The 21,606-nt window shown below is 32.0% G+C and overlaps 1 protein-coding gene across 2 annotated transcripts; it reads left to right on the top strand.

Moving 5' to 3' along the window:
• Positions 1–1,107: 1,107 nt before the first annotated feature.
• LOC106772306 (protein GIGANTEA) lies at positions 1,108–18,498 on the top strand. Of its 2 annotated transcripts, XM_014658648.2 has the most exons (15): positions 1,108–1,323; positions 5,546–5,758; positions 9,506–9,577; positions 9,735–9,789; positions 9,881–10,023; positions 10,238–10,512; positions 11,293–11,348; positions 12,181–12,421; positions 12,509–12,659; positions 13,626–13,835; positions 13,916–15,448; positions 16,209–16,277; positions 16,484–16,702; positions 17,220–17,312; positions 18,042–18,498. In XM_014658648.2, exons 2-15 carry the CDS (start codon positions 5,672–5,674, stop codon positions 18,354–18,356), a joined length of 3,519 nt encoding a protein of 1,172 aa, XP_014514134.1. In that variant the 5' UTR covers positions 1,108–1,323; positions 5,546–5,671; the 3' UTR covers positions 18,357–18,498. The 2 variants fall into 2 exon arrangements, with proteins under 2 accessions (XP_014514134.1, XP_014514153.1); XM_014658667.2 differs by lacking the exon at positions 1,108–1,323 and having other exon boundaries at positions 5,698–5,758; positions 9,881–9,952.
• The last annotated feature ends 3,108 nt before the right edge of the window (positions 18,499–21,606 follow it).

Here is a 21,606-nt window from a genome sequence, read left to right as displayed (position 1 = left end):
AAATACCTCCTTGGAGCATGAGTATGATGCATGGTCATGCAAAAGGAACCCATCATGATATGAGAAGATGGAATAGCCGAAAGATATAACATAATATCTTATGCTGGCACGTGATTCGGCCACGTGGAATCAGACACAGTGGACTCCATTCGAATGCAAGAAAAATATCTTCCGAAGTGAGAGCCTCAACCACTAGATATTTTCTCGATGTCCCAACAACTTAAAATGCCCACGTGTCGATATATGATTGGCTTTCCACCCTCCTCTAAACAGAATCGTTCAGATTCCACGTTTATTCTGATTTCTGTAATAGCTGGAGAAAGACTTATTAATTTTAACAGAGGTTAATTATGTCATTTGTTTTCTAATTTTATATTCGCTTCAAGTGATTAAATAAAGATTCTAGTGTTTTCTCAACGTTATTTTTTTTTCTTTGTTAATATTTTTGGTTTTTATGTTAAATAAAAATATTAATTAATGATTCGATAGCATCAAGTGGATGCATGAAGACTATAAACATGCTTAAGGGTAATTAATTTATATTATATTGCAATAGGAATCAAAACTTTTTTTTTGACAGAAATTGATGCATCGATAAAGTAGGTTGACAACGTGAAAATGATGATGAAGTTCGGCTTTACCTAATATACTTTCACGGTTCAAGATATTGTTTAGATTTAAAAAAAAAAAATTATCTAATTTTAGTTTCCTTTGTTTAAAATATATATTAATTTTCGTTTTTGTAAGAGCTATTTATTTTTTAACTAATTAAAGAATCAAAAGTAATGTATTTAATGTGTGCGTGCGTGTGAATATTTAAAGAAAAATGGGAAAAGCCTTTGTAATATTTATTTTATGATTTATTGGAAAAACAAGTTTTATTTCTAATTTAAAATTATGAAAGTTAAAAAAAAAATACTTGTAGAAGCTACTTCTAAACGAAAATTTCTTACAGGACATCACTAAATCAAGCTCGAAAGACTGTTAACGCAATCATGAAGATCACATACATACATGAATGTACATGTATGAGAATACATACTACGACATGACGTGGCAAACACTTTGCTAAGAAGCGTGAGGAAAATATCTTGCCACGCACACAACTTCTCTGTACAAAAGTTCTTCTCTTAGCTTCGTTTCGCTTCCTCTCTCACAATAACCGGCCACCACACCACTTATAAACCTTTTCTTTCCTTTTTTTCATCATAATTTTCAGAAATCAATTCCTGAAGTTCGTTTTCTCCATGCTGCATCCTTTCTCTTTCTAAATCAGAAAACTGTTTTTGCATCAGTTTATTCAGTCCGTATCTATATCGTCAGGTAAGCACAGCGTTTTGTTTTTTGTTTTTTGTTTTTTTTTTTTCATTTTTATTCATTTTTATGCGATTTTCTGCAGCATTTTTTCTGATTACATCGTGTTTTCGAGTTTTCCTGTGGTGTTTGTGTACATGTTTTGATTATTTAATGGATTTGATTGTTTTATTTTTTTTATTAGATTTGTGCTGTTAGTTTTCATTTTTCATATTATATATGATACATACAGATACGTGTATGTGTGCAAATATGTATGTATGTATATTCATGCTGGGAATTGGTTTGTGAAGATTAGATGAACTGTTCGACCATGAAGAGAATTGAATGATTATACCAGAAATTCTCAATTGCATTTACTTCTTTTTTTCGTTCTTGCTCTGTTTGATTGGGCTTTATGTATGCTACATTTTTTTTTTCTAATGCATCTTTATTCTCTAGTTTTGTTGTTGGTGTTTCTGTATGTTGAACATTGAAATGGATTTGACTTTTTTTTAATATGTATTCGATGAATCAGAGATATTATTTGATATTTTGGTGCTAGTTTTCATTTTGATATATTTTTTTCTCTTCTGAAAATCGATATATTATTAGGTGTTCTTCGAAATCGAAATTATAAACGATAAATTGAAATGATGAGAATTCCATGTTTCTAAGAGAAAATTTCAATATCATTGATTTTTCCCCCCTGTTTGATAGAAAACTCTTTGGTGTTTATATCAGCTACATCTTTATTTCTTTTTTTTATTATTAAATCTGGGCTGAATCTATGTTGTTATTAGATATTTTGGTGCTAGCTTCAATTTTATAATTTATATATATATATATATATATATATATATATATATATATATATATATATATATATATATAAAATTTATCAACTAAATTAAGTGAAAAAGATGGATTTAGAGAAAAACATAACTCTCTTAAAATTATTTCGAAAATAATTTGATACTCCCTCTCTCTCTCTCTCCTTTAGCAAGTTTCATTTGTTGACAAATCATTTATTTTTTTCTTAAAAAATATATTATCAAATTACGATTCCAACTATTTTAAACATATAGTACGATGAAACTTGCTACTGAACTTCTACAAGAATGAGTGAACATCACAAATGCTTAAAAGATTTGTTTACCATTTGTTCTTTATAGGAATCATGCTTAATTCGAAATTTAGTTTCTAAATTTAAGGCTCCCATATAATGGTTTCTCTCTGTTTTTTTATTTAATTGAATTTATATTTTTTTCTAATGGCTTCTTTATATTTATCTTTTACTTAATTGAATTCTTAACTTCAAAAAAAAAAAATCAATGAGACTCTTACTTTAAATTGATGTTTGCAAAGTGCCATGTGTTAAATCTGGTTTATGTTTTACCTCCGGATCTCTTGGTTTTTGCTGTTTCTTTTTTTTCCCTCCCTCCACCTCTCGCCATCTTGGACCACCCTTTTCCCCTTTCTCCTATTCTTCTCCACCCTCCACCTTCCATCACCTTTTTTTCTTTCTTATTCTTCACCACATTAACCCATCCTTTTCACCTTTTTTCCTTTCTTCCTCTCTCAGGTGTTCTATAATTCATGGGTTGTTGGTTTAAACTTTGGTTAATATGTTTGTTGTTAATGCGCTGATTACGATCTACATGAAATTTGAGTTCATGAGAGATGCGCATGAGATGTTTAAGGAGGTTTTTGGGGCATTTAAGACGATGGAGTGCGATGGGGTGACTCCTTTAGACGGTGGAAGAAGGTGATGGAGGTGGTGGAAGGTGGAGGGAGGTGCTGGGAGGTGGGGGAAGATGGAGGAAAAAAAAAACAGAACAAATGAAAGGGATTCTAGAGGTAGAAGTAACCCAAATTTGACACTTAACATTTTTTAAAGGATGTTAAAGGCCTAGTTCAAAAATGCGTAAATGGAGCACATTTTCCACTTCTTGTTTAACTCTTTAACCATAACCATGTTTTCAAGCCACATGGTGTATGTAATCTACCTTATGAAGTCACATTTCAGGAATGGGTTGACTTCACGATCAATAACCAGTTGTCTCTCTTCTCCGAACTTCTTTTGCTCTAAGCATCAAGCTTAGTTAAGAAAGGATTGCCAGCTTATGATGCTAAGTATAGGTAAACTCTTGGCATATCCACAAGCCTCCAAGGGATGAGATCAACATTTTGTACCAGACTCTACTTGTTCCTTGAGCAAGTAACTCTCTACGGTCCACTCGGGTGCACTAAGTTGTTTGACAACTCTTCTCAAACTCGGCTTGTGGGCCAATGCCAATTGCTTCTTCGAATGAGATTGACAAAGGTTCAAGTTCAATGTTATGACATTGTTGTTGAACGGTGTGCTCCACATCTAAAGTACTATCTAAAAGTGTCACGGCTTCCATATGATTGAACCAAGGGCACCTTCAAAGAATAGGGAGTGACCTTTAAGATATGAGGGTAGGGTAGCATTTCCATGCTGTCTTGGGATCGGCTTTAATGGTAATGGTAATTTCATCCATTTTAGGGGAACCTTCATTCCTCTTAGTCCTTGATTGTGGGCCTCTTTCAGATATACACAATAGTCTCACGTTACTTAAAAGTTGAACGTTGTTTAAAAGTTCAGGTCAAGAGTATCTTCCCTGTGAACCTCTTTCTTGGTAGACTCAAAAGTAATTGATCTTAACAATGCCATGTCACTCAACTTGTGGTCGGAACATTAATGTTGTTACAACTTGTGGTCAGAACATTAATGTTGTTTATGTAAATGAAAAAGTGGTTCTTTCTAAGACGAATTCCCATTCCATAAGCTCTCGATTGAAGGGGATGGAAAAATTGTTCCAAAGAAAAATCGTCGTTCCCTTAGCACTCAAATGAGAGTTTGTTCCCTTAGTCCTAAATTGAAGGTTTGCTTTGGGACTTCTAATAGTCACACATCGCTTTGAATCAATGTTAAAGATAATTTATATACACACCTTTAAAGAATAAGGAGTGACATTTAATATTCGAGCTTGGCATTTCCATGCAACTTTGGGATTGACTTTAACGGTAATGATAGTCTCATCCTTGTTAGGGAACCTTCATCCCCTTTAATCTGTGCTTGGGGGAGGGGGAAAGGGAGTCTTATTTTAGTACATTTAATAGTCTGCTAAAAACTAGAGGCTAAGGACAAGTTATATACATCTTTTTCTCTTATCTCTTTGAGATGTCCTTTTTAGGATAATATTGTGATGGAACTTTGAGCTCCAAAGTGAACAACACTTAAAATGTGGTGATTGACTTGAACAATGCTTTGTCAACAGATTTGAGATTGGAATATTGAGGCCAATTGTAAGAATGAAAAAGTGGTTCTTCCTAAGGTGAACCCTCATTTCCTTAGCCTGAGTTTGGGGAATTGAAAAAGTTATTCCAAAAATAAACCCTTGTTTCTCCTATCCCTTAATTGAGGCGATTGTTCTAGTATGTATAATAATCCCACGTCACATTGAAGTTGAGGCCAATGGTAATATATATATATATATATATATATATATATATATATATATATATATATATATATATATATATATATATATATATATACCACTTAAGAACTTGAATTTCATTGAATTCTAAAGTATACTATATCTTGAATTTAATAAAGGATTCTAATAAAGTTATTTCAATGTATTTGAGGTTGGAACATATATAAACAAGATATAAAATAATTTTAGATTAAGATAAAATTTTCTGTAAATGGTGTATTTGTGTATGACACTTGCAATAAATCTAATAGTAGATTTTGAGAAAATATGAAACAGTTAAAAATTCTTAGAAAATAGTATAATAGTTGGTAAAAATTATATGAGAAAATTGAACTTTTCTACGAGAAAATATCAACCTCATTGTTGCCTTTTGTTTTTCAAAACTGTTCTTGTTCTGTTTGATAGTAGTTTTCTGAGGTTTATATCCGCTCCGTTTTTATTTACTTAGCGTTCAATTTGTAAATTTCCCCTTCCGGTTCTGGTTCTGTAATGGAGATAAACTAGAAATCACCTTCAGTTTCAAGTTTTCAACTATAAGGAGTTAAGCATCTTAGGGGAATCTACACTAGGGAATAATTAGAATTTTCTGATACATGCATTGATTTGTGATTTCACTGGACATGTTTTTAGTGTTTATTATTTATTCGTATTTGTTGAAATTTCAATTTTGGTATACCAATCCTTGTTTGAGTACTAAGACGAAAATATGTGGGCATGCTAAACAGGAAATGTTGAATTACGATATTCTAATTCTTGATTGGTAGCCAGTTTTGGCTGGATTTGGGTTGTTGGTTTTGATATCAGAAGCAGAAAGAAATAAGAGTTGAAAGTGAAGGCAAATTTCTGTTTCAATGGCTGCTTCCAGTGAAAGATGGATTGACCGTCTTCAGTTCTCCTCCTTGTTCTGGCCTCCTCCACTAGAAGATCAACAGAGAAAGGTAACTTACAGTGTTTGATGTTTATGATAATATTTTAATTTAAGTGATCTGTGATTCAAATCCACCCAGTTCTATGTTAGTTTCCCTCCGTTTCACGTTTTAATAATAATAACAAATAATACTTTATTACAGCTATAATTACTTTTTATAATGTTCCACTGCTTCACATCAAGCTTATAGAACTTGACCAGTTAATGTAAAAGAAAGGAGGGAATCTTTCAGCCATTTTGGTTGCAAGGAAAATAACTCAATCTCTAAGGAAAGTAGCAAATATCATGTTTTCAAGGTGAATAGACATTGAGTTTGACTCTATCAAAGCCTATTCTTCAAGAAATGATCTAGTTTAGACATTTTTCTCCTTCCATTTTAATTTAGGTTAATCTTTTTCATAATTTTTCAAATTGATTGTAATTTATTTCTTTCTATTCAATAATTACAATTTTATTCTAAATAAATATTCATATTAGTACAAATTCTTTAATTGGTCAAAGGTGGCAGAGATCATTGTTCAAAAAAGTGTTGTAGCACAAATTACAAAACCAATTAAGTGTTGTAGCACTTAATATTTTAATTATTTATAGAAAAAAAAAAGTTTGAAGGTAGTTTGGTAAATTTTCCCCATTCACTAACTTATTTATCGTTTGGAAAATAATATTTTAACACCATTTTGACACTGCACACGTGTCAAAATATGGTTGGACGATTTCAAATTAAAATAAGTTAAAGTAATGATATATTTGGAAGAGAAAAACCAAAGTTTTTTTTTTTAATTTAAAATCGTTCAACCACATTTTGACACGTGTGTAATATCAAAATGATGTAAAAAAAATGGTGTTAAAATATTATTTTCCTTATCGTTTTCTTAATATATGTGAGAAACCCAAAACAAAAGATAAAATGAAGGAAACTGGAAGGAGTATCTATTTTTTAATTATATTATCTACGTTACATTCTATCTTTCTTAAAAAAATTACTATTTAAATTGATTTTTTAACATTGTTTAAATATTTTGAATTAAAATTACATTTATTCTCAATATTTTTTAAATCCATATTTTAATGAGCCATATTTTATTTTAAATTATAGTAATTATTATTATTTGATTTAAATAAAATTGTATTCATTATTTTTATTATGAGTATATTATTTATCTTCACAGTAAAATTAAATTTATGTTAGTTTAACTTTTAAGAAATTTTAATTTTATTAAAATAGTATATTTGTAGTTCTATAGGATATTAATATTATAATTATTCTACTAGATTCAAATTTAAAGACAATATTATTTTTATACTAAGTTTATTCATTCAAAGAATATAGTAAAATAAATGCGTACAAAACTTATTTAACCGGGATGTTTATTGTGGTTAAACTGTTAGTATTTCCTATTTTATTTAATTAACTCTTTTCTTCAAACATTGTGGTTTGATTACCGAATGCTTTAACTTAATTTATTCTTTGTATTAGACGTGACAGCCTTCAATTAAAAAAACAAAATAATTAAAGAACAAACTTCTCTTTTTGGAGTCTGTGACAGAGGAGAGCACTGTTATTTTAACCTTGATTAAATGGAATATGCAGAGTTTGTTTGCTGCGAACCCGTTAATTTTGATTGTCATATATATATATATATATATATATATACACTGAAATACAGATAATATAAAATATATTTTTAATTCTTAAATTTATTTAGATTTGTTTATAAATGAAATTTTGATATATATTTTATTTTTAAATTTAAAAATGAAAAAAAATATTTTTTTATATAATTATGTTAATTTTGTTTTTGCGTAAATTAGAATTGTTTATCTGTTTAATATGTTTTTTTTTAATGTAAGTTAGGAAACAAATTTAATATATAAAATTTAAAATTAAGATAAGTTGGTTAAAAAACTATAGAAATTTATTTTAAAATTAAGAATAAAATATATTAAAATTTCACATACAAATTTCAATTTCATATTAAAATTCAAAAACTAAAATCATATTTAATTCTTTTTATTTTATTTTCTTAAGAAAAATGTAAAAATCAGCACATCCACTGTTACACTAACTTTTTTATATTAAACAGAGAAGCTCAATTACTGAAGTCAATTATTAGGATTAGGAAATAAGTTTTTTTCGAAAACTATAATTTATATGTTCAAATCTTACCGGAACAGGTGCAGAATTTTGATCCGGACAGATACCCCAAAACTGAAAAAGTATCACTGGCTTTAATATCCTATTTATCTTTGATCAATCACGAATTTACTTTTTCTAGGATAAATTATTAACTAGGTCTTAAACTATTTTCTTTTAACTGGGCCTTTCACCTTGCAATTTTTTTAATTGAATCTCTTAGTTTTTTTAAAACTATATTAAATTATTTGTAAAAACTTTTCTTAAATTGTCATTTTCGAATTATCATAACCAGTTAGAAACTATCTCAAAGGCATATTTTTCTATGGACTTACTTAAAAAATGTGTTTAGAACTGATTTAAAAGTTTTCATTTAGTACAGGGACTTATTTGGTAATTAAACATGTGCTTCCAAACTACTTTTTTAAATATTTTACAAAATCTGTCTATTTATTTTGTGATAAATTGACCCGTAGTAGTTTACTCCTAGACACCAAACAAATTACTTTGTTGGTTCCGGGACTATTTATCAATTTTTAATTAGGTCTTTGTATTATACTTATTTTTTTTAATTGAGAAAGGTAAAAAGTATAGTTGAAGAACCTGGTTGAAAATGCTATGCCGAAATTCAACCCCTAGTAAGTAGTCCCGATGTTGTATATGCATAATGCAGTACTGTACAAAAGGACGTTTTTATTAGTACTCTGTTTTTTTATCAATGCACAGGACAAATGTAAAAAATGTGGAAAGTACTATTATATCTTCTTTTTTTAATTTACTAGAAAAAAAACATGGGTAAGAGTCCAAATTCACACATTGGCTCATTGAAAGGTTTGTCCTCCTAACTTAAACCCTTTAAGGACTCTTGTCAATAATATTAGTCTACACCATAAGTTAAAAGAGGTTCAAACATAGGGACGTGATTGCATTTACATGAGTGGGGATGGTGGAAAAATGTATACTTTGAGTAGTTACTTTAAATAACAGCTCTCTCTGTCATGGATTAATAAGTCTGTCATGGATTAATAAGTCTTTCACATTTTTATCCAATAAGGGTTTTAACTTACACTTGGATTCCTAACCTTATAGTCATGAGTTAGAGTCTATTATAGTGAGAATTATGTTTCTGGGATATATCATTCCACGGATCACCCAATTATGTTTAGCCGGTTTTGAGAGGTTTAGTTTAGATATTGTTTGTGTGTGGTATATGAGGTTTTGAAGGATGAAATGTAAAGGTGCAGCAGTAGACTGGAGCTATTATGTTCTGTAATATGATTGACATTTCATATAATTAACTATTGGAATAAAAGTTCTACCGAGAAAATATAAGTTACAAAAGATAATTTCAGTTTTGTTTAGTCCTATTCTCCATATTTTGTGCTGTCCAGTCCTTTAAAATTTAATGAATCAAATGGAGCCTAAGATAATGACAATGTATAATGTGTGACAGTTTTTTCCATTTCAGTCTATATGTCATACTACTAGTCAGAAAGCAGCAGCTTTTCAGTCATTTGTAACCGAAAATATGTGTTTCCAAAATCTACGTATAAGCTCTTTAATCTTAAATATTATTGTTTTCTAATGTACTTCCTTCTGATATATATTTCTAATTTTTGTTAGGACCAAATTGCTGCGTACGTTGAATACATTGGTCAATTTACATCAGAACAATTTCCTGATGATATTGCTGAGGTATGGTAAATAAATACAACTGTATTTACGTATAAACTGGAAAAGTGGGTATGGTAATACATATTTTCTTTTAGATTCAATAAAAATATTGTGTTTTTACTTATGGAATCCAGGAGTTTGTATCAAATATACTTACTGGTTTGTGTTGCTTTGACAGTTGATCCGAAATCGATATCCATCGAAAGAAATGCTCCTCTTTGATGATGTTTTGGGTATTTATTCTTTAATATTAGTTTTAATTTTTATTTACTCAACAATAATTTATGACTATTGCTTGCCCAAATAACTTATTTGTTCATCCAGCGGTACTTGTCCTTCATCATCCTGAGCATGGGCACGCAGTTGTGCTTCCAATCATTTCATGTATTATTGATGGTACGCTGGTCTATGACAAGACTAGTCCTCCATTTGCTTCTTTCATTTCTTTAGTCTTCCCAAAAATGGAGGTATAATCCATTGACTTGTATTTTGATTTAGTTTGTACGGAATTTAAATTCATGGAAAAGTAAGTTTCTAGTTTGTGAAATGCAAACATATGCCACTTAATTGAAACCAGTATGATTTTTAATTCTGATTGATTTAAGTATATAATTTATTCAGCTTCAGCATCTGCAAAGATGTTCCCTGCAACCTTTTGATTTTTTCTGTGTAACTTTACAGAATGAATATTCAGAACAATGGGCTCTGGCATGCGGAGAGATTTTGCGTATCTTAACTCTTTACAATCGCCCCATATACAAAACGGAAAGACAATGCTGTGAAGCTGAAGGAAGCAGTGGCGGAAGCCATGCAATGACTAATTATTCCGTATATGAGGAATCTGGGCGTAATTCTATGTTGCAGCAGGAGAAGAAGCCTATAAGACCCTTGTCCCCGTGGATTACTGATATATTATTGGCTGCACCTTTAGGCATTAGAAGTGACTATTTTCGGTGGTGAGTATTTTTCGTTACGATTACAAATCAATTATGGCTTACTTCTTTCAATTCAGAAGATGATATTTGCTGAGTCTCTTTAGAAAAGTTTTACCATAAATGCTTCCAAGAAAGAAAAATAAGAAAAAAATTAAATAAGATTTTTCGTCAACTAAAATTAGTTCATACACTAGTTAAAAATACAAATTTAGAGAAACTGAGACGACTTACAAATTAGTTTACGTAAAAGCTAATTATATGTTATGGAGAAACTCATTTCATCATTTTTTGTTATTTTCTCCTAAAGTGCTTAGGAAAAAATTTGTTCAAACATGCCTTTTGTTATGTATGTTTTAGCTGTGAAGGCAAGTCCCAGGGCATTTATGGTCCTGGATGTTTCTGTTCAAAGTTCACCCTCAAAAACAAACCCAAATGTATCTATTGACTCGTAAGCTTTGGTAACAAAAGTAAACAGTCAGTCACATTTTTGTTCAATTTTGAACCATGGTTTGTTGGTGTGTTTAAGTTATGGAGTATAGCATAATCAAGTTCAGGGGTAAGCAATATGTTTTTTTCTTTTTCTTTTTTTTTTTAATTTTGTCAATAGCATTTACTGAACAACTTTCGTACTGTGATTTAGTCTCTGATTCTATTGGTTTGATTCTCTTGCAATTGTAGCATGGTCTATAAATTGTTTGATTATATTAATATGGTTCAATCAAATGGTTTAGATATCTTGTTTCCTCTTTGGCTCCAAGTAAACTTCTGCATAAGTTGATCCAAATTATCATGAATTAACAGGTGCAGTGGTGTTATGGGTAAATATGCCGCAGGAGAACTCCAGCCACCCACGATTGGTACGTTATGCATTAGATAATCAAACTCAACTTCTTTTGTATAATTGATCCATGAAACATCAAATAAAATTTGACTTTTCCATACCTTTTTTAGTTCTTACGAAGTCCTCCGATGTTATTCAAGTGAAAACCTTGTTTCGACACAGTTAGTACAGGTTGGAGATCCACATGGACTAATGATATAGTCAAAAGAATGTTAATGTGTTGTTACAAAGATTAGTGGAGATTGAATGCAAAGTCTATTAAGAGTATTTAGTGATATTCATGTGACTATATATTTGTAATGGTTAGGGCACCCTTATAGAATTCTAACGTGACTATATTTGTTACGGTTGAGCACCCTTATAGAATTCTAAGAGTTATTTTGAGTCTATAAGAGAGCCTGAATATACTACGGAATGTATCCCAAGCCAAAAGGAAAGAAAGAAAGGAAAATAGTATAAAGAGTGAGAACAGTTCAGTCCCCAAATTATCTTCCTCTTTCTCTAAATTTTACACTACAAAAAATTGCACCTTTGGAAACCACAAAGAATGTATATAATTGGACGCGCAACCCTCATTCCATAAATATGTATCAACCATATTTGAGGGGGATTTGTTATGATCCCACACCAAGTACAAAATGGGCGATGTTCTCCTAATAAGGCTTTTTCAGTTCTCACCTTAAAAGCCTAGTAAGCCTAAATTCACAGTGTACTCATGTTTGATTCCTTCATTTCCAATTTTTCACTGAATGGAAGTATAAAAAAGCATTGATGATGATTTTTGTTTCTGTTAAAAAAAAATTATAATAGAGAAGGATCTTTTCTTAATTGAGTTTGTTTTTCCTTAGTTTCTGCACGTGGTTCTGGGAAGCATCCTCAACTCATGCCGTCAACTCCAAGATGGGCAGTTGCTAATGGTGCTGGTGTTATATTAAGTGTTTGTGACGATGAAGTTGCTCGATATGAGACTGCCACTTTAACAGCAGCTGCTGTCCCTGCCCTGCTACTTCCTCCTCCAACAACAGCTTTAGATGAGCATCTTGTTGCTGGATTACCAGCTCTAGAACCATATGCACGTTTATTTCACAGGTTATTCTTAACTCAATACCTCGGTAGTTATTTTGTTGTTCCTTGAAGGCACTAGCCTGAGCAAATTTAAATACCAAAATTGTCTAGATATTATGCTATTGCGACTCCTAGTGCAACTCAAAGGCTTCTTCTTGGACTGTTAGAAGCACCTCCATCATGGGCTCCTGATGCACTTGATGCTGCTGTGCAGCTTGTAGAACTTCTTCGAGCTGCTGAAGAATATGCTTGTGGAATAAGGGTAAGCTTTATAATCTTTAAGCAAATTCTAAAGAAGACATGCTTAAGAATGTTGAATAAACTTAAATGGGGTAGTCGATGTTTAACAGAATTTGTTTTTATTCGGTTAAGAGAGAAAAGGTCAGGAATTAGTGGTTTTTTTTTTTTCTTTGTCTTAATTGTAATAATTGGCAGAGCTTAAGGCTTGGGATTGGGAAGCCAAATTCCAGTCCGTAAGTTCAGGTTGTATTGTTTAATTCAATATGAATAAGAAGTGAATCAGAATATTCAAAGCTAAATATCAAATACACAAATTAAATACTAGTTTTGTTTTACGTGATTAGATGCATTTAGTACGGTGCATTAAATTCTCCTTAACACTTCTTAGGGCACTTGTTATCAGGGTTCTGATCTCTACACATTAGACAATATTTTGAGATGAAAGCATTGATGAGTTCAATATTTCGTCATTAAAGATTTTCTCGAGCACCAAGTTAGTGTTGCAATAAAAATAAGCTGAAACTGGGTTCATAGAGAGAACAACAATACAAAAGCCTTTTCTGACAAGATTGGGTTGACTACATGAATGAAATGATACCATTGTGCTCTGTTCTTTTATTGTTCCATTGTAAGAAAAATGAGGAAAATTTGATGGTGTACAGTCTGAGTGGTATGTAACATTAGAGCTAATATCTAAATTTGCAGGCTGTGTGACATGTAACCTTATGGTTGGTGCAAGTCACATGGACTGTGCATGCTGCAATGTGGGCAGGCAAAGAAAGCAGATGAAGTACACAAATTTGCTTTTATTTTTTATTCTTCTTTTGTAACCTCTGAAAAAATGCAGTATATAATAGAGATATGCACTGGTGATGGCATAGTAATATGCATTTTGATGTTTTCATCTGCAGTAACCTTCTGAAAGTGAGAGCTTCAATCGAATTGACTGATTTACTTTTTTTTCCCTTCTCTGTAATTGTTAATACAGCTCCCTAGAAATTGGATGCATTTTCATTTCTTGCGAGCCATAGGGACTGCAATGTCCATGAGATCTGGTGTAGCCGCAGACGCTGCAGCGGCATTGCTTTTCAGAGTACTTTCTCAGCCTGCTTTACTTTTCCCTCCATTAAGGCAAGTTGATGGTGTCGAAGTTCAACATGAACCTTTGGGTGGCTATATTTCTTCCGACAGAAAGCAGGTTATAACAGTCTTTGCAAGTTGCCTCATTTTCTTTTTCTCATTTTTGTGATGCAGACATAATATTTATTTCTTGATCAGATTGAAGCTGGTGCTGCTGAAGCCACTATTGAAGCTACAGCCCAGGGCATTGCCTCAATGCTGTGTGCTCATGGTCCAGAGGTTGAGTGGAGAATTTGTACCATATGGGAGGCTGCTTATGGCTTGATTCCATTAAATTCTTCGGCTGTGGATCTTCCAGAAATTGTGGTCGCAACACCACTTCAACCTCCCATACTCTCATGGAATTTGTACATACCCCTACTAAAGGTTCTGGAATATCTTCCTCGTGGAAGTCCATCTGAAGCGTGCCTCATGAAAATATTTGTTGCTACAGTGGAAGCTATTCTTCAGAGGACATTTCCAGCTGAGTCTATTAGTGATCAAAAAAGAAAAACAAGATACTATTTTGTGGGCTCTGCCTCTAAGAACCTTGCCGTGGCAGAACTTCGTACGATGGTGCATTCACTTTTCTTGGAATCATGTGCATCTGTTGAGCTTGCTTCACGCCTACTATTTGTTGTCTTAACTGTTTGTGTTAGTCACGAGGTCCAATTCAATGGAAGCAAGAAGCCAAGAGGTGAAGATAATTATTTGGAGGAAGTTATTGAGGATTTACTTGCAGTATCTGAAAGCCAGAAAGAAACAAAAAACCGGAAAATGAAGAAGCAAGGTCCTGTAGCAGCATTTGATTCTTATGTTCTGGCTGCTGTTTGTGCTCTTGCCTGTGAGCTTCAGTTGTTCCCTATGATTTCGCGAGGAGACAATCGCTCAGTCCCCAACAAAGTAGAAAAGATAGCCAAGCCTGTCAAAATAGATGGATCTTCCCATGCATTGCAGAAATGCATAGATTCAGCAATACGCCATACCCACAGAATTTTAGCAATTTTAGAGGCGCTATTTTCATTGAAGCCGTCTTCTGTTGGTACCTCATGGAGTTACAGCTCGAATGAAATAGTTGCAGCAGCTATGGTTGCTGCACATATTTCTGAACTATTTAGACGGTCAAAAGCTTGCATGCGTGCTCTGTCTGTTTTGATGCGTTGCAAATGGGATGATGAAATCCACTCTAGGGCATCGTCATTGTACAATCTCATAGATATTCACAGCAAAACTGTTGCATCCATCGTTAACAAGGCAGAACCATTCGGAGCAACCTTAACTTATGCCCCTATTTGGAAAGATCCCTGTGGTAGTAGTAAAAGACAAATTCAGTTTGAAAATAATAGCCACCTTGAACCTGGGCAGACATCTACTTCATCCTCTATACATTCATCCTCCTCAGAACTCGGTAAAAGATGTGACAGAACTTCATATTCAAATGAAGCATCTGGATGTACCTTTGGAAAAGGAGCCACAAGTCTCGCATTTGATGCTTCTGATCTAGCCAACTTCCTAACTATGGACAGGCATATAGGATTCAATTGCAGTGCCCAAATTTTTCTTAGATCCAGGCTCGCAGAGAAGCAAGAGTTATGTTTTTCTGTTGTATCACTACTATGGCAGAAGTTGATTGCATCTCCTGAGACTCAACCTTGTGCAGAAAGCACTTCTGCTCAACAGGGGTGGAGACAGGTACTATTGCAGTATTATACTTTTACAACTACAATCCTCTTTGCTTTTCTTAATTGTGAACCATTTGTTATACTCTATTCTTCTCGTGCCAGAACTATGCATGTTTTTAATATATAACAAGTTCTTTTTATTATGTTTTTGGAGTTACTAGTGAAAAGAAAAGACTACTGATGATTGGAATTCATAATAGTAATGCACTGACTCCAGAAGAGTGTATCTTTATTCCACAGGCCATACATGAAAGCATCACCAAATAGCTTACACAGCTACACAAAATAAAATCTGAGTTGAAGATGTTAAAAGATTCTTGTTTGAAAAAAAAAAATTAAAAAAGGGGAATAATCTGAATATATTGATATCTATCAATTATTTTCAGCTTTTCACGTGACCTGTCATAGACTTGTAAAGCTTCAAAACAGATATCAAAGCCATAATTCAAAGAAAATAGAGCCTTATTTTGATAATTGTGAGCAAGAGAGAAAATGAAACGAAGAGTATCCGATGAATGAGATATTTGAAAATGAAAAGCTAATTCTAGTAATTGTCAGATATATTGCATGCGTAAATTCATAGCTGAGAGCTGCAAAAGTCAGCTATTAATAAACTCCATGATTGATTGTCATGATTATAAACTGTATATAAGACAGCTACAAAACTAACAATCTCACATGTTTGTGTGGATTAAATGCTCCTATTATATTCTTATTTTCCTCAGGAAAAAGGTCCAATATTAATCATTCGGTGATTTAATGTGATGTAGGTTGTTGATGCATTATGCAAGGTTGTATCTGCATCACCTATGAAGGCAGCTACGGCAGTTGTTCTTCAGGTCTATTTGTGTTTTTATGAAATGGTTACATAAATAATGACTCTGGATATGGACTTTTAGCCTGGATTGTTAGTACTGTTAATTTCTTAATGAACAGAAAGTTTAAATATCAGTTGCAGAAGAGCTCATCTAACCAGTGTTCTAAATCAGCTTCCCTTTCCGAAATACTTTTGTTAAAATTACGTACTGTACTTGTTGCTTGTCAGGCCGAGAAGGAGTTGCAGCCATGGATTGCGAAAGATGACAATCTTGGTCAGAAGATGTGGAGAATCAATCAGCGGATTGTAAAATTGATCATTGAACTAATGAGGAATCATGATACTTTAGAATCATTAGTAGTCGTGGCAAGTGCATCAGATTTACTACTACGAGCAACTGACGGAATGCTAGTGGATGGAGAAGCTTGCACTTTACCACAGCTTAAGGTACCGTGTTCATACATTAGCTTATCCATGTAGTTTCAGAGTTTCAATGTCTTTCAACCAGAAACTTGTCTTCATTTCATGGCCCTATGGCAGTAAAAGTTCTTTCAAAATTAAAGACACGAATGTTTCTTCTAAAATTTTCTTTCTTCATGTTATTTAATATTTAATTCCATTTTTTATATTTAATTCGTTTTGATAAATATATAGGCTTAAAAAATGATTTTTTTGCAGATAAATATTTATCAGTATTTTACTTACCTATTCATCAATTCCTTGTTCCTTCTTCTTCATGTCTTAACATGAGAAATTATAGATTTTTGAGAAGGTAATATTTATATATCTCTTTCCCTGGAGGTAAAATAGCAATGTTATATGGAAGACTTTGTATTAAAAGCAATTATATATGAATGTAAATTTATGCAACATAATGTGGAGTTATGCAACCTTTTTAATGTTATCTGGATTATCTTTAAGCTTTTCTAATATTCATGCTTCAAATTTTGGTAAAAATGGCAAGCTATTGGAAGCAACCGCTAAAGCGATTCAGCCTGTGATTGAGTTGGGAGAATCTGGATTCGCAGTGGCAGATAGCCTTTCAAACCTGTTGAAGGTAAACCAAACTTACCTCATTTGAACTGAGCCTATACTGAATGAAAGTTGTTAGTTTAACCTCAAATCTGGTTCTAATTTACAACTGCATATGAACACAGTATATGTTATCACAATCAAGAAAAAATCAAGATATAACAGAAAGGATAACAAAGGCCTGCTGAAATTATTCTGTTGTTATCCTGAATTTTTAGCTGTTTGTGTCTGTAAGCGAAGAAACACAAACACTTTTAAATGGTAGTATACTAGCATCTTGTATTGTAATTTATTGTGTTTATAATTAGGGGAATATGTGTTTACGTATACCGTTGATCAAACTTGATTTTGGTCTCTATCTTTGAAAAATGAGGAATTAATCATCAAATTTTGAAAAACTATGTGAATGTAGTCCTTCCTTTAACTTTGTGACAGTAAAAAAGTCTCCGCTAAATTCACATATTTTCAAAAGTTGGAAGAATAATTCATTAATTTATAAGTGCGGAGACTAAACTCAAATTTGTCAAAAAAAAAAAATATAGGTACTCAAATTTTTTCCTTATAATTGATTATGCTCATTTTCAAAACATCGATTATCTTTTGATTTTAAAATTTTTATTTCATGTTAATTTGAAATTACTTTATACAGTATGGTTCTGTCATGTCTTGTCTAAATTTATATATCCACAACTGTGCATGTTGTGTACATAAAATAGAATGGTTTACCAACCTCCTTGCGTACGTTGACATGCAGTGTCGCCTACCAGCTACAATCAGATGCCTTTCTCATCCTAGTGCACATGTGCGGGCTCTCAGTACTTCTGTTCTTCGTGACATTTTGCATACTTGTTCGATTAGATACAGTCCTAAGAGACCGCAAAAGAATGACATTCGTAATCAATACTTCAATTTGGATGTCATTGACTGGCGAGCTGACATTGAAAAATGCTTCACATGGGAAGCTCACAATCAGCTTTCAAATGGAATGTCTACTGAATATCTTAACACAGCTGCCAGGGATTTAGGCTTTGCAATTTTATCTGAAATTAAGCCATGTGTAACCATTTAGTCTATGCATTTTACCTGTAAGTAGAATTGCAAAAGGCGCACTTTCTCACACTCTTTTATTGGTTAAAATTTATTGAAGAACTCAAAACTGTAAGTTTAAGGTCTTATTTAATGAATCTCTCTTCTAATGTTGTAACTTTTAACAAATTCTGACTAGTACGAAAGAGTGTCCTTGAAAAGGTGTCTTAGATAGTGTTACTAGCGCTACTCTTATCTCAAGATTTGTAGAAAACCCGATGTTATTTATGTGTAAAAACTTAATGTTTCTTCTAGTTATGTTATTTTTTTTTATAAAGCGAGTAGGATATGTAAAAAAATTAACAATATTTATATTAAAATAAATATATTTATTTATTTTTAAAGTTGAAATTAAAATATATTAAAATTCAACAAAATTTTAATTTTACATCAAAATTCAAAAATTAAAACTATATTTAATCTTTTAGATTATGTTATGCATTTGAAATATTTTATTTGAACTTTACTGATATTTTAATTATCAAATTTTAAAAATTATATAAACACATAAAAAATAGTGACATGTTATATTAGGAAGATCTTCATGTCATAGCCAGCTAAGGAAGGTAAAATAACTTTGTTTTCTTTATGTTAATAACTTTTCTTTCTGTAATTAAAATATTCGAAAAACATACGTAGAATTATACTAGTTGTTCACATGGTCATTTAACAAACAAAACCTCCGAATGTCTTAGAGAAATCAAAATAAAAATATTTTTTAGGGGCTAAAATGAATTTTTTTTATATTGAGGATTGAAAAGCAAAATATGCAATTTTATCATGATCAAGAGTGTCCTTTTTAAAGATGGATTTGAAAGAGACTCAATAGATAGATTTGAGTGAAAATAAAATTAATGGATTTAAAAGTGAAAGTGAATAGATTTGGAGTGAATTGATGTGAACTTTATGATAAATATGAATAAAAAAATTTAATAGATTAAAATATAAAATTATTTTTTTTCTTTGTAGATATTATTATTATTATTTAATAATGTTGTTATCTTTATTATTATTATTTATTTTATATATATTGTTAGATATATTATTTTTATTTTATATTTATTTTTTATTTATAGTTTGTTGTTATTTCTTATTTATATTTTGGGCTTAGTTCATATTTCTTCTATTATAAATAGAGGATTGATAACGGTATAAAAATCATTATTTTCATACTTAAATTTGATATTAAAACATATCCTTTATGGCTTAGAATGAACTTTAAATCAAATAAAACACTTAGTTGTGTCTTGTGAGAGTCAAAAGTTGGTTTTAGAGATATTATGTTTGTTTTACATTGTTTTGCAGGGTTTTAAGGTGAATTGAAGATGGAAGTGAAGCAAGGTGGACATAGACCCATGAAAGAAGGAGAAAAATGATGAAAAAAAGGGTCAAGTGAGCCGCTGAGTGCCAGAATGGTCCGCTGAGCGCTTAGAGTGATTAGAGGGAAATCACTCAGCGACAAAACTAACCGTTGAGCGGTCAAAGCGGCAAGAGGGAAATCGCTGAGCGGTGAACTTAGGCACCTAGGTGGTTTTTTGTTTTTATTAGCTAGATTCTATAATATTTCTGTTATCTTTTTGGGCTTTTATATAGCCCCAGTGCGAGATTCTTTTGGCAGAGACCACACACCTTGGAGGAGATTTCTTGGATGCTTAGGCTCCTTTTTATCAAATCTAGGGTTTGTTTTTCCATTCTTTCATTATTTCATATAGTTTCACCATGACAATGGTGAACTAAACCTTTGTTGTTGGGGAACAATGTAGTCTTTTGAAACTCTCATTTATCCAAATTCTTATTTATTTCATATGCTTGTCATATACTTGTTTATCAATTGTTGGGTTCTCATCTTTGCTTAATGCTTTTATTGCTTAACTCATTCAGTAAAAGTTGTTTGTTTTTATTGATAGGGGGACGTACGGTTATGTCATGAACTGGTGAGAAATTCCTTTATTATGCTAATACCACCTAGGGATAGGGGTAGGATGATCAATTGCATTTTGCTTCCGTTCGCATTGCATTATTAGTTATTAGGGGAGGCTAGGGATAACAAGTCAGTAATTAATAATAGGCTCTTTTCACCAAGGGATTGGGTTAAGGGTAGGCTAAAAAGTTTGCATAAAAATTGGATAAATAAGTGAAGTAAATAAGAAAAGTAAATATATGAGAGTGGATAAGATGAAATTGTAAACCCCAACAACATCATTCATCCATAGTTTCTTAAAACCAATTGAATCAACTACATTTGCATGTTTATTTTTGTTCTTTGCATACAAACACCAACTTAATTCTTTTCTCAAGTCTTACACGATTTGTTTACATGAAAAGTAAGGCCTAAGAGTCCTTTGGGAAGAACGATATTGGGTTTACCAATTATATTACTTAATAACGATCTGATATACTTGCTAGGGGCTTAACAAGGATCCTATATGTCTATTTAACACAAGGGAGAATAATCTCATACATAGTTTTTCACTTTATTCAACATGGTATCTAGAGTTTAAGGCTCTTGAGGAAAAAACATATGGTGCCTCTACCACTACACCCACCGCTACCGGCGACGGTGTTATCTACTGTTGCCGGCGGAGCCATCGTGTATCGCTGCCACTATCAGAGTTCAAGTTTTGACCGACGATCATATGGTTTTGATCGTCTCGGTCAAACGACCACCATGTCATCAAAGACGCCTTCATCGGAGCTCCTACACGCTCTAAGTGCCTTTTGATCTCCTCCCTTTTTCCGTCGTGCATGGTGGCATATCTAGTAGCAATTCAGAATGTCGAGGTCGCACGTTTTCCTCTTTCAAGTTCATCATTGCACGTTGATAACACTCTAGATTTGCACATTATTCTTTGTTAAAAACCATTTTTTAGATTTTTTTAGCTTTTAATTTGTTAGAAATAGGATATTTTAGTGTAAAAAGATAAAAAAAAAGGATTTTAATAAAAACTTGGTTAATTTGCACTTTTTTAGTTAAATAATATAGGTTTTTAAATAAATAGATTCTTTTTAGAAAAAAAAAGTATTTTAGAAAACAAAATAAAAATATTTTTTAGAATAGGTTATTTTTTTTTAGTAATGTTGTTTTAATTCTGCAATTTGATTTTTCTCTTATTTGGACTGTTTTGTGCAGAGGTGAAGGGAGATTAGTGGGTTGATGTTGCAAAGTGCTGATGTACAAAATTGGGCCGCAACTTGTTTGGGCCTAGACCTGGAAAGAAGGGGTTGATGTGCTA

Source organism: Vigna radiata, chromosome 1 (genome assembly GCF_000741045.1).
Source record: "Vigna radiata var. radiata cultivar VC1973A chromosome 1, Vradiata_ver6, whole genome shotgun sequence".
Classification (NCBI taxonomy): domain Eukaryota; kingdom Viridiplantae; phylum Streptophyta; class Magnoliopsida; order Fabales; family Fabaceae; genus Vigna; species Vigna radiata.
Note: the sequence above shows the minus strand (reverse complement) of the source record. Positions and strands in the feature narration are given on the sequence as shown.

Bases quoted from the DNA above. Each gene is read 5' to 3' on its own strand.
- LOC106772306 (XM_014658648.2), top strand. From the start codon at position 5,672: ATGGCTGCTTCCAGTGAAAGATGGATTGACCGTCTTCAGTTCTCCTCC. The intron at 9,578-9,734 runs GTATGGTAAATA...TTGCTTTGACAG, and splicing joins TTCCTGATGATATTGCTGAG to TTGATCCGAAATCGATATCC. The intron at 13,836-13,915 runs GTTATAACAGTC...TTTCTTGATCAG, and splicing joins TTTCTTCCGACAGAAAGCAG to ATTGAAGCTGGTGCTGCTGA.